The following is a 17,750-nucleotide window of genomic DNA, read 5'->3' on the forward strand; positions in this document are numbered from 1 at the left end:
CTTTTACTATCTGGTTAGTCGTTGATATATATTAAGAACAGAATTAGACCCTATACATCACCCTGAGGCACACCTCTGTTAATATGCTTCATATCTGACAGCTGTTTTACTAAATATTTGTCTTCAACAGACATGTGAAGTATTTCTACTTTTTTCACCCTATTGTGTGGGTAAGAGTTGAACCACTCATTTGCTGTTCCTCTGCACATAATGCTTCCAGTTTGTGTACTAATATTTTATGGTCAACAGTTTCAAAAATCTTCGGGATGTTTAAGAATATGCTTGTAACGTAGTCATTCTTATCAAGTATTTCAAGTACTACTTTTAGGATATCTGTTATGGCTGATACTGTACTTCTCTCCCTTTAGAAACCAAACTGAGCCTACATAACAAGTTTTTTCTTATTCATGTAACTTATTAATCTATCTTTCTCAACTGATTCAGTTACTTTTGAGAATGCTGACAGTAGTAAAACTGGCCTGTAGTTTTTTTCTTATATTAGTTATGTTATCCTTCTTTCCTAAGGGCACAACTCCTAGATCCCTGGAAAACATGTAAACTACAGGACTCAATTATTAAGTTTGTTAGGGGTGGTTTGTACATGGCTCACACATAGCTTCAGAACAGAGACTGGAACCTAATCCATGCCTACTGACTTATTTGTTTAAATAGGTGTATTGCCTTCTCGACTTAATGCTTTGTTGTGGAAAACAACATCTTTGTGCTTGTGGTGTAACTCATTGTGGGTGCTATAAGGGTTGCGGAATATTTTATTGTAACTTCTCTGCAGTACCTAAGAAATCATCATAACGAAATATGCCCTTTCCTGAGAAATTTCTATTACTGTGCTCCCATCTTTGATTTGTTTGTTGTTATACTTGTACCTGTCGTAACATGGTGATATCTAAAAATGCATTGAAAGTGACATCTTTGAGTGCCAGCTGTCATAGGTTATTCAGTGGTCCTGTCATACACTTATGCCATGTAGTTTCCACTAGTAACTTTCCGTACGTAAAGTGTATACTTTCAATCTCGGAACAAACTTTGAATATGAGTGTTTTTGTTCCAGATAGCAATTACTACTGGAACATAACCTGATGTGTCGTATTTATTGCAGATATTTGGGCAAACAGAAAATGACTCATATTATTTAAACACAGCTGAAGAAGATTCATGTAATTGGATGTGTTTGGTTTCTCCTGCAGCTTCAGCAGATGAGCAGAACCTAATATGTTATCAGGTAATGTAAAAAGTGCTCTAATTGTTACTGATTGCTTAGCAGGTAGCCACATGTTGTGCAGAGTGATTTCGCAACATATTATAATGACAGTTTGAATTAGTAAATTCCCAGTCTCCTTTGGAGAACTTCTGTCAAGAAATTTATTTGAAAGGGACAATGTAAAATTTCATCCATTCATGCATTCCTCTATCTTATTCTGTAGATTCCATCATTTAGTAGAACATTCAGGGATCTGGAACAAATTGAGATACACCTTAAAGGAAAAACTGTTGTTGGAAGCTAAATATGCATGCTGTATCAACAATAAAGTATGACTACTTGATTATGTATTGTTAATGCTTACACAGGATAAATTGAATATAGTAAAATTGCCAGCACAGCTGCTGCTCAGGATTTATATCCATTGATGCATAGGAAGATTCTTATAGTTTTATAAGGCTGAGGGTGCTCTATACCATTGTTAACATTTTCATATTATTTTATCAAACCACCTTGGAAAATGTGGTACTCAAATTACGTTGCCACTGAACAATAGGTAAATGAAGTATTACACAAATTGTCACTTTGTAAGTTGGATTTTTCGTCTTTAAATTTTGAAAGTGTGCTGAGTAAAAGATAAAGAAAGTCTACATTTGGTTTCACTATGTGTTGATCTGTAGCTCGCACACTGTTTGCCTCATGGATAGCGCTTCCCAATTTCCGTTTCCAACTGTTTAAATGCAGTCTTTTGTAGCATACTGCACAAGACTTTAAAGCAACTAAACATTTTTCAAGAGTAATGCATTACCAAATCTGAGTTAGCTATCTATTTTGTAACAGAAAAACTATAGTGACAGGAATTTTCTGTAACATGTGAGAGCAACACAGGTGCACAGTTTTTTAAGTTCAAGGAAATGGTAGAACCACAGTTTTTATTAAGTGATTATACGTGTGCACAGATTTTCAGGCAGGTTATCTCCTTCAGTAGAAAAATTACTTCATATTTGTAGATACCCAGCTTGGTGCAGAAATGTGTGTATACAGTTGTCCATTATACAAGGTGTGTTCCATAACCAAGGTCTGTTTGGCCATAAAAAATTAAGCTTATGAGAAAAGGTTGTTATTGATTGTAATATTTAAAGTTTACTTTTAGACATTATTGCTGTTCACATCTACACACTTTCTGTAATGTTGCACCTGCTTCTTTAACTCCTCTGCATAGAAGTCTGCCTCCTGTTAACTGAACCATTTGGTAATGACAATCTTGAGTTAATCATTGTTTTAAAGTCTTTGTCCACCCTGCCACATTTTCAAATTCAAGAAGAGGAAATAATTGCTTGGTGCAAGGTTGGAACTGTATGGAGGATGCTCAAGAAGTTCCTAATGAAAATCTTGAATCTTCTCCTTGATTTTGGCAGCAATATGATGGCATGAATTGTTGTGAAGGAGGATTATTCCAGATGACAGTTTCCCATGGCATCGATTTTTGATTGCATGTCTCAGTTTGTTTAGCATTTCACAAGATATGTCAGCTGTAATCGCTGACCCGTGGTGCCTGAAATCAAACAAAAGGATGCACTTTATGTCCCAAAAGATGGTAGCCACAATTTTTCAATTCAAGAACACAGATTGCATAAGCTTCTTTGATGTGGGTGAATTGTGATGGTGCCACTGCATTAACTTGTTTTGATTCTGCATTGGTTACAATATCCCTGTCTTGTCACCCGTAGCAGTGCGGGAAAACAAATCAGCTCCATCTTCTCTGTAACAACCCAAAAACTGTAATGCAGTACACATTCGTTGCTCTTCATTCTTATCAGTGAGCATTTTTGGAACCCAACTCACTCATAGTTTGTGATATCCAAGCTCCTCAGTGGCAGTTGCATAAACCGAGGTTCGAGCAACATTTTGGATTTCGTTAGCCAGACAACTAACTGTCAGTCGGTGATCACTTCAAAGTTTCTGGTTCACTTGATCAACAGTGCCAGTGACCTGAATAATGGGCCTGTCACTCCACTGTCTACCATGAACATCTGTGAACATTTGTGTAGACATTTTGAAATTCTTGACTCCATTTATGAACTTGTTTGTCACTTATTATTACAGATCCGTACACTAGGTGTAGGAAAAGAAAGAGAAGGAAAAATAGTGGGTAAATATGGGCTGGAGGAAAGGAATGAAAGAGAGAGCTGCCAGTAGAATTTTTCACAGAGAATAATTTAATCTTCGCTTACACTTGGTTTAGGAATCGTAAAAGAAGGTTGCATATGTGGAAGAGATGTGGAGACACCAAAAGGTTTCAGATTGATTGTATGATGGTTAGACAGAGATCTTGGAACATGATTTTAACTCGTAATACATTTTCAGAGGCAGATGTGGACTTTAAACACAATCTGTTGGTTATGAATTGTAGAGTTTGTTATGAACTGTAGATTAAAACTGAAAGAACTGCAAAAAGCTAGGAATTTAAACAGATATTACCTGGATAAACCAAAAGAATCATAGGTTGTGGAGTGTTTCAGTGAGAGCATTAGGGAACAACTGACAAATACAGGGGAAATAAATACAGTGGAAGAAGAATGGGTGGGTTTGAGAGATGGAATAGTGAAAGCAGCAGAGGATCAAGTAAGTAAAAAGACGAGGTGTAGTAGAAACTGTTGCGTAAAATGAGATACTGAATTAATTGATAAAAGGGGACAATATAAAAATGCAGTAAATGAAACAGGCATAAAAGAATACAAAGTCTCAAAAATGAATCTGACAGGAAATGCAAAATGACTAAGCAGGAATGGCTATAGAACAAATGTTATAATTTAGAATGATATTTCACTAGGGGTATGATACATGCCACCAACAGGAAAATTAAATGGGCATTTGGAGAAAAGAGAACCACCTGTATGAATATCACGAGCTCAGATGGAAAACCAGTCCTAAGCAAAGAAGCATAAAGATGGAAGGAGTATGTGGAGGGTCTGTACAAGGAAGATGTACTTGAAGCCAGTATAATGGAAATAGAAGAGGATATAGATGAAGATGAGGTGCGAGATATGATACTGTATGAAGAAATTGACAGAGTGCTGAAAGAGCTAAGTTGAAACAAGGCCCCGGGAGTAGACAGCATTCCTTTAGAACTACTGGTAGCCTTGGGAGAGCCAACCCTGACAAAACTCTACCATCTGGTAGGCAAGATGTATGAGACAGGTGAAATACCCTTAGACTTCAAGAGAATATCATAATTCCAATCCCAAAGAAAGCAAGTGTTGACAGGTCTGAAAATTACCGAACTATCAGTTTAATAAGTCACGGCTGCAAAATACTAACACAAATTCTTTACATATGAGTGGAAAAACTGACAGAAGCTGACCTTGGGGAAGACCAGTTAGGGGTTCAAGGAAGTGTAGAAACATGCGAGGCAGTATTGACTGTATGACTTCTCATAGAAGACAGGTCAAGGAGAGTCAAACCTATGCTTATAGCATTTGCTGACTTAGAGGAAGCATTTGAGAATGTCAGCTGGACTACTCGCTTTCAAATTCTAAAGGTGGCTGGGATAAAGTACAGGAAGTGAAAGGCTACCTACAATTTGTATAACCATATGACAATTATAAAGAGTCAAAGGCATGAAGGGGTGCAGTGGTTGAGAAAGACAGGGCTGGAGCATATCCTCGATGTTATTCAATCTGTATATGGAGCAAGCAGTAAACAAAACAAAAGAAAAATTTGGAGACAGAATTAAAATCCAGGGAGAAGAAATAAAAACTTTGGCGTTTGCTGATGGTGCTATAATTCTGTCAGATACAGTAAAGGACTTGAAAGAGAAGATGATCTGAATGGACAGTGCCTTGAAAGGGGGATATAAGATGAACATCAACAAAATCAAAATGAGGGTAATGGAATGTAGTTGAATTCAACCAGGTGATGCTGAGGGAATTAAAATAGGAAGTAAGACACTTAAAGTAGTTAATGAATTTTGCTTTTTGGGCAGAAAAATATCTGGTGGTGGTCAAAGTAAAGATGATATAAAATGTAGACTGCTAGTGGCAAGAAAAGCACTTCTGGAGAAGAGAAATTTGTTAACATTGAATAGAGATTTAAGTGTTAGGAAGTCTTTTCTGAAAGTGTTTTTATGGAGTGTAGCCATGTATTGATATGAAACAAGGATGATAAACAGTTTATGCAAGAAGAGAATATAAACTTTTGAAATGTGGCGCTACAGAATGCTGAACATAAGATGCTTTTATAACATAACTAATGGGGCGGTATTGAATGGAATTGGGGAGAGAAAAGAAATTTTTGCCATAACCTGACTAGAAGAAGGGATTGGTTGGTAGGATATGTTCTGAGACATCAAGGGATCACCAATTTAGTAGTGAAGGGAAGTGTGGGGGATAAAAATCATAGAGAGAGACCAAGAGATGAATGCAGTAAGCAGATTGATAAGGATGTAGGTTTCAGTAGTTACTCGGAGATGAAAAGGATTGCACTGGATAGAGCAGCATGGAGAGCTGCATCAAATCTGTCCTTGGATTGAAGACCACCACCACCACAACAACAACAACAACAATAATAATATTACTAGGCATAACTCATGATGGATTTCAGCATTTGAAGATCCTTTTGCCAGCAATATTCTAATCCCTTCGCACACTTCACAAGTGGTGGGTTTTACAATTGTCTCGGCCATTGTGATCTGCTCCTACTGACTGGCAAGCAACTATTTAACCAAATCAGCACTGCAGTAGTTTGCTAATGAGTCGGTAGACTGTGCTGCATGTGTGAAACTTTATTCAGGCCTATTGTCAGTTAAATATTGGTCACTGAATCTTAGTTTTTGAATATGCCTCTTACAAATTTTGGAAACACGAAGTATTTATTCCTAGTGAATCTACGTGGGGGAATGCGACCACCAGCTGTGCATATGACATTGTATTTCTCTTTGTGATCTATCAGTCTGTCTGTCTGTCTACTGCACTAAAAAATAATTGAAGTGATAAGTTTAGAAGGCAATGTTGACATTCATAAAGCAACTGTAGATGTTAGTCTGAGATAATAATACCTGTGAAAAAAAGGCACCATATACTATGTCTTTATGCCCCTCTAGAAATCATTTTAGAAACCATTAAACACTGAAAAATCCAGGATGGAATAATGACAATATTATGAAAAGAATAGATTGCTGCTCACCATGCATGTTGAGTTGCTGACAGGCACAACAAAAAGACTGATGTTAAATTGAACGTTCAGGCAAAAGGCTTTCTTCTAAAGTAGAAAACACGCACTTATTGACAAAAGCGTAAGTCACACAAATATGTTCAGTATCTCTGGCCATGGAGGGGTAGGTGGGTGAAGGACAGGAACTAGCGAAGGTTAAGGCTAGGGGTTATGGGAATGTAGAGTGTATTACATTGATAGTTCCTACCTGCACAATTCAGAAAAGGTGGTGTTTGAAGAAGGGATCCAGATGGCACAGGCTGTGAAGCAGTCATTGAAATGAAGCACTTTTTGTTGAGCACCATATTTAACAACTGTGTGATTCCCCTGTCTCTTGGCCACAGTTTGTTGGTGGCCATTCATGCAGATAGACAGTGTGTTGGCTGTCATGCCCATGTAGAAAGCAGCACACTGGTTGCAGCTTAGTTTGTAGATCACATGACTACTTCCACAGGTAACCCTGCCTTTGATGGAGTAGGTGATGCCTGTGGCCAGATGTATGGGACAGGTCTTGCATCTAGGCCTATTGCAGTGATAAGAACAGGGGGTTAGGAGCAGGGATACAGTATGGATGAACAAGGTTATTGTGTAGGTTTGGGTGGGCGGCGGAATACCACTGTAAGTGGGTGAGAAGGATATTGGATAGGCTATTTCTCATTTCAGGGCATGACAAGAGGTAATTGAAACCCTGGTGGAGAATGTCATTCAGTTGCTCCAGTCCTGGGTGGTACTGAGTCTCAAGTGGAATGCTGCTTTGTGGCTGGACAGTGGGACTCTTGGAGGTGGTAGGTGACTGGAGAGACAAGGAATGGGAGATCTGTTTCTGTACAAGGTTGGGAGGGTGATTCTGGTCTGTGAAGGCCTCAGTGAGGCCCTTGGTATATCTGGAGAGGTACTGCTCATCACTACAGATGTGATGGCCACAGTTGGCTTGGATGTGTGAAAGGTTTGGAGTGGGTGGCAACTGTCAAAGTGAAGGTATTGTTGATGATTGGTAGGCATGATATACACAGAGTTACTGATGTAACCATCTTTGAGATGGAGGTCAACATTGAGGAAGGTGGCTTGTTGGGTTGAGGAGGAGCAAGTGAAGTGAATGGGGGAGGAGGTTTTGAGATTCTGGAGGAATGTGGATAAGGTGTCCCCACCCTCTATTTAGATCATGAAGATGTCATCATTGAAATTGAGCCAGATAAGAGGATTTGAGATTCTGGATGGTTAGGAAGGGTTCCTGTAGAACGTCCATGAATAGTTTGGCAGAGTATGGTGCCATGCAGGTGCTCATTGCCTTACCATGGATTTATTTGTAAGTGATGCCTTCAAAGGTGAAGTAATTGTGGATGAGGATATAATTGGTCATGATGATCAGGAAGGTGGTTGTAGGTTTGGAGTCAGTTGGTCAGTTGGGTGGTGGTATGGATAGTGTTCACCAGCAGCAAGGCCACGTGCATTAGAGATGTTAGTGTAGTGGGAGACAGCATCAATAATGACACAGCTTTCTATTTCATCAATGTACCCACTAGTCTTTTTCCTCTCCTACACTTCTCTCCTTTTCAACCCTCCTAATCCCCCCCACAAATCTCCCGATTGCACCTTGCAGCCCTGCTCTGTCCCCACCACGTCCCTGCATGCTCCTTAACCCCCATACACACATTACTTTTCCCATAATGGGCACTTGCTGTGTGCAGTCTGGCCACAGTGACCAAAGAAGTTGTCGTGTGTGTGAATTGTGCTTGTATGAATGTGTGGGTGTTTTCTGCTTTTGAAGAAGGCCTTCTGGCTGAAAGCTGAAATGTATGTCTGTCTTTTTGTTGTGTCTGTCTGTCAACCTCAACATCTCCTCTATACAGTGAGTAGCAATATATCCTTTTCATAATACTGTCTTCCTGGATTTTCCATTGTTTGGTTTTGCCTAGTGGCTTTTCTTCCATCCCATAAACTAGTGCCATTTTCCTTTGTTACTATTCTATGATGCATACTATTCTTTCTTTTCCTTTCTGTGTTTTACCTATTGCTGAACAACACTTGGCTATATCCCATGTCTTACATTATTCCCGTTGATATAACTACTCGTAGACCTTGAAATTAATCACTCTTCATGCCTCACTCTTGTGTATTTTTGTGCATCATTTTCTGTACTTTCCTGTGCCACATTAACTTGTGAACCTCTACCTAGCAACCCCCCACCTGCCCTCCTCTTTCTCTTTCCTCATTCCAGCATGCACATACCAGGGGGTTATAATCGGAGCACTGTAGTGTGTGCTATATGCAGCGTAGGATGCTGAACATTGTAGGTATATTCATTTAGTGGAGCGCTTGCAGAATAAGACAAAAAATTAATAATTCCACTTTCTGCCACCAGATGAAAATATGGCACTGTAAGCAATCAGAATGTAATGTGGGTGCAGCATATCTGGTTTAATCAGAGTGATATGTCATCATATGCTATCCTTCAAATCAACAAGAGTATGGATATATACGGACCGAGACTGAAAGAACTTGTGGAATCACACCACACAGTCACATCAGTTGAGTGCACACATCATATATGGCAACTCATGTGCAGAGTAGAATGTGCCTTATCTGGCCAAAGAATATTGCCTGGACAGACACAATCCATTTCCACGTGTGCCAAAAAATGAAGGACCAAGTATGGCATTGTAGCCTACATTGGGGCTCATTTGGTGCAAATTTTGAATCTTGTAGGGATACCAGTGTAAACTGTGCTGCAAAATGTTTTGGACTGTTGGCCAGGGGAAGACAATTCCTTTGACACAGCTTGAGAACTGGCAGCAGAATTTGAGCCATGTGCTGCACGGTCAGCTTTGGCTACAGGAACTTTATCAACAACTGCCATGGGAATGGGCCACCGCACTGTCCCTGCTGCATCTGTTCACAATTCTTGATCGTATTCTTGAACCCATTTATTGACACGAGAACTCTTCACAGCAATTTCTGTCAGTGATATTCCAGTAATGTAGTGCTGCTATTGTCACCTTCCTGGTAGAACAACTTTACCAGCAGTGCAAGGTCTTTCCTTTCATGTGGAAAACTGCAACCGTCTCAACCCTTTACACCACAAAGAGCATATTCACATCAAAACAGGAAACATTTCACATTCTGTGTGCTTACAGTGCCATGTTTTCACCTTGTGGCAGATGGTGGAACTATTATTTTTTCAGCATTTTCTGAATGTGTCCCAATTAATGAACATAACTACGAAGTTTCAGCATCCTGCAATGTATACAACCTGCACTGCAGCACTTGGAACACCATCAGTTTAATTATTACCAACCAGTGCTAACCTCACCTAATCCATTTACATCTGCTGCCCACTCTCTTCGCACATATTAACTCACCAACCTATGTACCACATTAATGTTTTTTTAAAATTTACTTTTCTCTTTAATCTCCTTGTGTTTACGTGTCTGTTGTGGTGGCTACTGTGGGAGTCAGTATCGACACAAACAAGGAAGGAGAGAAGTAGTGATGATTGGTGGCAGGAAACCAAAATGATCTGTACATAACACTATCAGATTAATAGAACTCTTTATTTCTAAAAATGAAAGAAACATAACTTCTTGTTATGAGGTTGCATGATGTTCTTGTTGTGCCTCCTAAATGCAATAGGGCAGGCACAGGAGGAGGGAGGGGGGGAGGGGGGGGGGGAGATAGGCAGCAGGAAGTTAGGTAGTGTGAAGTGTTGGGAGCTCCAACTGGGACTGATGCTGAACCCCTGACCCTGCACCGACATTCATCCTGCACTCTGATGGGAACATCAGTTGGAAAACCCCAAAAAGGTGCCTGCCCTCTTCTTGACCTGGTCCGAGGAAAATCGGACAGGGCGGTGATGAAGATGACGATAGTGCCGAGTCCATGGCATGCGCTAGGAAGTTGAGCTGCTGTGGCAGCGAGTGCAATGGGTTCAGCTCCATTGGCTCCACAGGCAGTGGAGAAGAGGCAGCTGGGGACGGCTGTGCCAGCTGCAAGATCCTGGGTGGTTGCGAATCTGAGGACACAAAATTGTGGAAGAATATTACAATTGACAAGCACTAATCTGGTCCTGGTGGGGGCATAGTAACCCACTAGGATGTTGAATTAAATTCATGGCAGGGCCCAATTTCATAGAATTGTTCCTCTCTCCCAGTGCCCAGAGCAACCAAAAACTGAAAAGAATAGAGTTATTATGTGCAAGGCAATAATTGCAGAGCAGTGGGAGATGCTGTGTGCTGTGGTAGGTGCAGCAACTGGAACAGCATGCAGTGGTGCTGGCCATCTAGAAGCTCCACTGGCAATGGACTGTTGCGGGGCAGGGAGCAGTACATTGTGAGGAAGAGCAGCAGTGCTTGCTCTCATTTGTGGGAGGCACATAGTTTGTTCATTTGTTGTGTGAACATGCCAACAAACCGTTCAGCCTCTCTGTTTGACTTAGGGTGAAATGGAGCACTGGTAAGGTGAGTAATACCATTGGTTGATGAAAATGTTTAATGTCCTGAGCCATAAACTGTGGCCTGTTGTCAGTAACCAACACTTCCTACCAAAAAGTAGATGACGAAACCTGAATGGTACTAAGCGAAGTAGTCAAGTTCATGGGTGCTGCAAACAGGTATATGCCGAAAGAGTCCACCGCAATAAGCCAGTCAGTGTTCCGAAAGGGACCAGAAAAGTTAGTATCCACTTGTTGCTATGACAATTGAGACTTTGGCCAAGGTGAAAATATTTGTCATTGGGGCCATAGATTTTCAGTACAAGAGCAACGTGGGTCTGTTATCTGTTCATGTGGGTATCCATGTCTGGCAAAGTACAGTGCCAACGTGCTAACTGTTTTGTGCATATAATTCCCCACTGTCTCTGGTGAAGCAATCACAACACATCCTTTTGCAACATTTTAGGAATAAGCACATGTGATTGTCCACAGTCACTTTGCGATAAAATCACACCACATTGTACAGAGAGGGTATGCCGATGAGCAAAATATTGGTGTGCAAAAGAATTCTGAGTGTTTTCCACTGAAGAAGGCCAAGAATTACAGATGTAGTGCAACAAAAGGTTCAGTTCAGTGTCTGCTTCTGTGGCCTGAGCAATTTTCACATAGTTCAGTGGAAAAGTCTGTAAAAGTTCAGTGTTCTGTGCATTGATCTGACAGCAAGATGCAGCAGTAGCATTAAATTCCGAATCCGGAAGGTGAGGAAGGACATCAGCATTTGCATGTTTCATCGTGGCCAGTACAGTATTACATACTGATTCTGTGACAGTAATAAAGCGCAATGTTGCAGCCCAACATTGCAGCTTGTGAACCGTGTGTGACTGAACAGGTTTGGACAGATGAAACAAAGACTGAAGTGGTTTATCGTTCATCACTAGGTAAAGCTTCCGACCAAACATATAATGATGAAACTTTGCCACATTATAGATAATAGCGAGTACTTCCTTCTTGATTTGGGAAGAGATACTTTGGGTCCTAATCAATAATTTGGAAGCAAAAGCAATCAGCGTGTTCTGTGAACCAAATCTGGACAGCTCCGATTCCATATGAAGAAGCGTCCACTGCCAAAACCACAGGCTTAGCGGGATTGAAATGAACAAGGCATCTGTCACTCAACAAGGCATTTTTAAGTTCTGGAATGCAACCTGACACTCTTTGGTCCAAACAAAAGGCACATTCTTGTGGCGCAAACAATATAACGGAGCTGTGATCTGGGCTGTGTTGGGTGTAAACCGGATATAGTATGTCAGCTTCCCAAGAACTGATTGCAGGGGCAAGGAGGTTCTGGATGGCCAGCAAGTGTGATTGAAGGGGATGACCACCTTGGCTATTTAGAATGTGGCATAAGTGCTGAATTGCAGAATGAAAAAAGGCACATTTGTCCAGGCAACACTTCAAACCTGCAGTTGAAAGCACTTGAAACAATGTACCAAGATTACTGATATGTTCCTCTGGTATACTTTTACCATCATATTGTCCAAACAGAATGGAGCTTTTCCAGTAAGCTGTTCTAAGTTGCGTTGCAATATGGTAGGCGTGGAAGCATTGCCAAAAGGTAAATGCAAAAATTAAAACAACACTAAATGTGTGTTGACCATAAACACTTTCTAAGACTCCTCATCTAGCGGCCTTTGCAAATGTGCATCACGTAACTCAATTTTTGAAAAAACAGTGACCTGCACCAAGCCTGACCATTAAATCCCCAGAGCGAAACAATGGATAAGTATCAATTATTATTTGAGGATCCACAGTGGATTTAAAGTCAACACAATGACAAAGTCTTCCAGAAGGCTATGGTAAGATTACTAAGGGAGAAGCCCATTAACTAGCCTGGATAGGAGCAATAACACCACTGTCTTGCCATTCTTTAAGTTCACTTGAAACATTGTCTCTAATCACATGGGGGATGGGACAAGTCTGAAAAAACATAGGTTGCACATTGTCCTTCATTGTAAAATATGCCACAAAATTATTTGGTCTGCCAAGTCCTTCAGCTAATAAATCAAGAAACTCCTCAATCAATTGAGTAACACTGTCTTTTGGGTTGAAAGCAGGAACAGAAAGTACATTGTCCTGAATAAGAAAACCAAACAAATCAAATGAATCTAACCCAAAAATATTTTCACAGTCCTGCAACTACAAAATTGTAACTGTCACTCTTCTGGTGTGAGACTGGAATGTAGCAGGTAAACTACATGCACCAAGCATTGGAATGTGCTGGCTGTTATACACAGTAAGGTGCATGCAAAATTTTATCCATATTGGCAAGCCTAGTTGTTGGTAAGTGGCACAATTAAACAAAGTAACAGCACCAGTGTCTTAACTGAAGTTTCACGCAGTGCTTGGCAGTGACTAAGCTCACAAACAGTTTGTTTGACTGTTGTTGTACAGCACTTGGATGGGGTGAAGGCATGTTCTGAATTTGATCGTTACTAATACCGGTAGCTGGTTTACAAAAAATTACATTCACTGAGTGAGAAGGTGCTCTGCACTTATGACAGCTAATGTGGGTAGAGTTTTTGTTTTCTGTTGCAGGCACAGAGACTGTACATGACCTGACTTTCCACAAGCAAAGCAAATCAGCTTCCACGAAGGGCAGTTTTGTCATTTATGCATGGAAAAGCAGTGGGGACATGATTTCACAGGAGACACATGTATTGACACTTGTTTACTCTGTCCAACCCACTGTGGCCTGTTTGCGCATAGTGGTTGGTCGCAAGGCCATACGTGTTTGTCAGTTTGCATTACACTGCCATGGGAACTACCACAAAGTTTTCCACGGCACCTTCACACTAATCCTGATGTTCAATAATTTGTAACACTTGTTTGAATGTACGATCAGATTATAGAGAATTTGTTCACAAATCCTACTGTCTGGCATATTGTATATAACTGCACCATGAATCATTGCATCACTATAGTACTGTCCACAGCTACCTTGAGAATGACACAGTCATGACAAATCCTGATGTTCAGTGACCCACTGACAGTACGTCTGTTCTCACTTTTTCCCTCAATAAAAAGACATTGTAATGATCTGCAGCCATATTTACTTGGTCCTCATAATACTTAATGAGGGTGGAAACTAAATCTTCAACAACTAGCAACTTTGGTGTACTAGTCAGGAATAACTTCTAAGCGAGGTGGTAAACCTCTGTGCCGGGACTTGACAAGAAATAAGAAAGTTTCAAAGTACCTTGCACTTGATGTGTAGCACAGTGAGCCTTGAATTGAGCATACCACTTGTTCCATTCCCCTTGTTCATTGAAAACACAGAATGGATGAATGCTTGGAGGCAGTGCTGTAGATGTGGCTGGCGATTGTGATGGAGTTCATCCAGCAATGACTTGTGCATTAATGAGCTACTGGACTGCCGTAATCAGCTGCGACTTTTGTTGGTTTCGAAACTGAATAAACTGCATTAGATCAAAGCCAGCAGCAGCTGGAGGCATAGGCGCAGGTAGTGTAGGATGTGGGTTGCAGGCCATTTTAACGAGGGAGTGCTGCAACAAAATAATTAGAAGCAAGACAAATACACAAATAGCTGAAGCATTGCAGCTAGTATGCAGGAAAGAACACAATTAGTGGCAATGCTCCTCTGAAATAAAAGAGAGAAATATTAGTGATGCTCTGTAATGGAATGGTAAAGAGTGAAGGCAGCATTGGCTTTGGAATCCTCATTGCCAGATGTTGTGTCAGCTACTGTGGGAGACTGCAAGTACACAAACAAGGAAGGAGAGAAGTAGCGATGCCCAGTGGCAGGAATCCAAAATAATCTGTACGTAACACTGAAGATTAAATGAACGCTTTATTTCTAAAAAGAAAAGAAACTTATTTTCTTCTGCCTCCTATGTGCAAGTACTTCTCACTATTGCTGCTTGAAGAACACAGGCTAAGTGTCATCTTCCTATTACGCAGTACTGATGCTATCGAAGTCTGCAACCGAACTGGGGCTGAGTAGCGGTGGGTGGCTGGCTAAGTCAGCGTTGACAGGGGGCCCTGAACTTCATCTTCCTGAAGGTATAGTGGTGCCTTCTCTTTTTATTGGTGTGTAGGTCAGCGCATTCTTGATGCCATTTTGCAGCAGTGCACTGGTAGGACTGCAGTTGATGCTTTAGGGCTGCACACAAATAGCTAACCTTCTGCACATGGTGTTCTATACTCGATACTTTTCAAAGACATGCAACTGTACTTTATAGAGCATTAGGCTGCATATCTTCACTGCTTGGAAGTTATTGTAAGACCCTTCAGAACATAGCCTCCCTAAGCTATATAAGCTTCTAGAACATGGGACTGTTCTCGTCTCTGATTGGATAGTACCAGCATAGGCTTGTACAGGTCAATCAGCTCTCCACATCTTCTCATAAAATCAGGTTCTTTCTCTGTTCAGCCAGCCACAGATCATGTTACAATTAATTAACTAATTTACTATTAATTAACTAATTTCAAAATTTAGGAGAGGAATAATTAAAATGAATATCCAGATGTCCCCACCTGCTTTGTTGCGAAGGGAAGGACTTAAAATTCTTCTTTTTTGAGTTTGAAAATGGTTTGTTTTTCAATCAGCATTCACGTAATTTCAGGAACTGTTTATTTTTATTTTGCTTGTTTATAAATCTAGGGGTGAACTTATTGCGTGATTGCAAAATATTTATTTGGCACTTTCATACATATAATGAACAATAATTACTTCATTTAACACTCACATATAGTAATTATTCATTTCTCATTCCTTCTGATATCCTGAATTATGTAGTATTAAGAAAAATACACATTTGATGAAAGTGAATGCTTTGTCAAATGTACCTGTATTGGGAACCAACTCTATTGCTCTTTTCTTGGAACTAGATTATTCAAAGAAAAAAATACATAAGCAACTCCTTCTATAGACATTATTTAATAAGCTATAAAAGTATCAAAACCTGATTATTACTCCAAAGCTGAAAATTTTCTTTTGTAATTAGTTTTGAATGACTGAAAAGCCATTGAATTTGTAGTGCTAAAACTTTTTTTCTAAATTCTCTTTTAATTGGCAGGTCATTTCTAAATTTTCATCTTCATTTGATGATTAACACTGGAGATATAACAAAAACAGTAGATTTTCTTTTGTAGTATTTCATACTGTGGGCTTAATTGTCACATTGGCCAACAAATGCCAACTGATAGGTGTTACAGTCTATGGGAACCTCACTCCACAGAATATTGACACACTATGTTAACAGAGAGATGATCAAAATACTGCCTCTCGAATAGGAAATCTAATATTGCTATACCACATGCATCAACGGCTATAGATGAGTAAACATAAGCTGCACTATCTTTCTTGCTCTCCCAGCCACCTGGATTGTCTATAGACATGTTATAATGTTTGGGAAAGACAGTTCTCCAAAAATATTTCTTTCATAGGTAAATAATATGGTTGAAGTATGTTACAGCTTTAAGATAAGTCCAAACCTATTAACAGCCTCTGTGATCTACTATGACAAGCCTGTACAATACACCCACCCAGCACATCCTACTCCAGTCCCATCACAAGCTCATCTTATCCCTAAATGCAGTGTGACCTGTGAGGGCTGTCATGATATGCACTCCTGGAAATGGAAAAAAGAACACATTGGCACCGGTGTGTCAGACCCACCATACTTGCTCCAGACACTGCGAGAGGGCTGTACAAGCAATGATCACACGCACGGCACAGCGGACACACCAGGAACCGCGGTGTTGGCCGTCGAATGGTGCTAGCTGCGCAGCATTTGTGCACCGCCGCCGTCAGTGTCGGCCAGTTTGCCGTGGCATACGGAGCTTCATCGCAGTCTTTAACACTGGTAGCATGCCGCGACAGCGTGGATGTGAACCGTATGTGCAGTTGACGGACTTTGAGCGAGGGCGTATAGTGGGCATGCGAGAGGCCGGGTGGATGTACCACCGAATTGCTCAACACGTGGGGTGTGAGGTCTCCACAGTACATCGATGTTGTCGCCAGTGGTCGGCGGAAGGAGCACGTGCCCGTCGACCTGGGACCGGACCGGACCGCAGCGACGCACGGATGCTCGCCAAGACCGTAGGATCCTACGCAGTGCCGTAGGGTACCGCACCGCCACTTCCCAGCAAATTAGGGACACTGTTGCTCCTGGGGTATCGGCGAGGACCATTCGCAACTGTCTCCATGAAGCTGGGCTACGGTCCCGCACACCGTTAGGCCGTCTTCCGCTCACGCCCCAACATCGTGCAGCCCGCCTCCAGTGGTGTCGCGACAGGAATGAATGGAGGGACGAATGGAGACGTGTCGTCTTCAGCAATGAGAGTCGCTTCTGCCTTGGTGCCAATGATGGTCGTATGCGTGTTTGGCGCCGTGCAGGTGAGCGCCACAATCAGGACTGCATACGACCGAGGCACACAGGGCCAACACCCGGCATCATGGTGTGGGGAGCGATCTCCTACACTGGCCGTACACCTCTGGTGATCGTCGAGGGGACACTGAATAGTGCACGGTACATCCAAACCGTCATCGAACCCATCGTTCTACCATTCCTAGACCGGCAAGGGAACTTGCTGTTCCAACAGGACAATGCACGTCTGCATGTATCCCGTGCCACCCAACGTGCTCTAGAAGGTGTAAGTCAACTACCCTGGCCAGCAAGATCTCCGGATCTGTCCCCCATTGTGCATGTTTGGGACTGGATGAAGCGTCGTCTCACGCGGTCTGCACGTCCAGCACGAACGCTGGTCCAACTGAGGCGCCAGGTGGAAATGGCATGGCAAGCCGTTCCACAGGACTACATCCAGCATCTCTACGATCGTCTCCATGGGAGAATAGCAGTCTGCATTGCTGCG

General features: G+C 41.4%; 1 protein-coding gene across 3 annotated transcripts in view; it reads left to right on the forward strand.

Annotated features, from left to right (window-relative positions):
- Window positions 1–17,750, forward strand: part of LOC126335122 (uncharacterized) — a 272,304-nt gene that overhangs the window by 74,560 nt on the left and 179,994 nt on the right. For all 3 annotated transcript variants that reach the window (XM_049998077.1, XM_049998078.1, XM_049998079.1), the window contains one exon: window positions 1,118–1,240. In XM_049998077.1, the coding sequence (XP_049854034.1) occupies window positions 1,118–1,240 (123 nt within the window). The remainder of the gene's footprint in view (window positions 1–1,117; window positions 1,241–17,750) is intronic.

The sequence above is a fragment of the Schistocerca gregaria genome, chromosome 2 (assembly GCF_023897955.1).
Source record: "Schistocerca gregaria isolate iqSchGreg1 chromosome 2, iqSchGreg1.2, whole genome shotgun sequence".
In the NCBI taxonomy this organism is placed as follows: domain Eukaryota; kingdom Metazoa; phylum Arthropoda; class Insecta; order Orthoptera; family Acrididae; genus Schistocerca; species Schistocerca gregaria.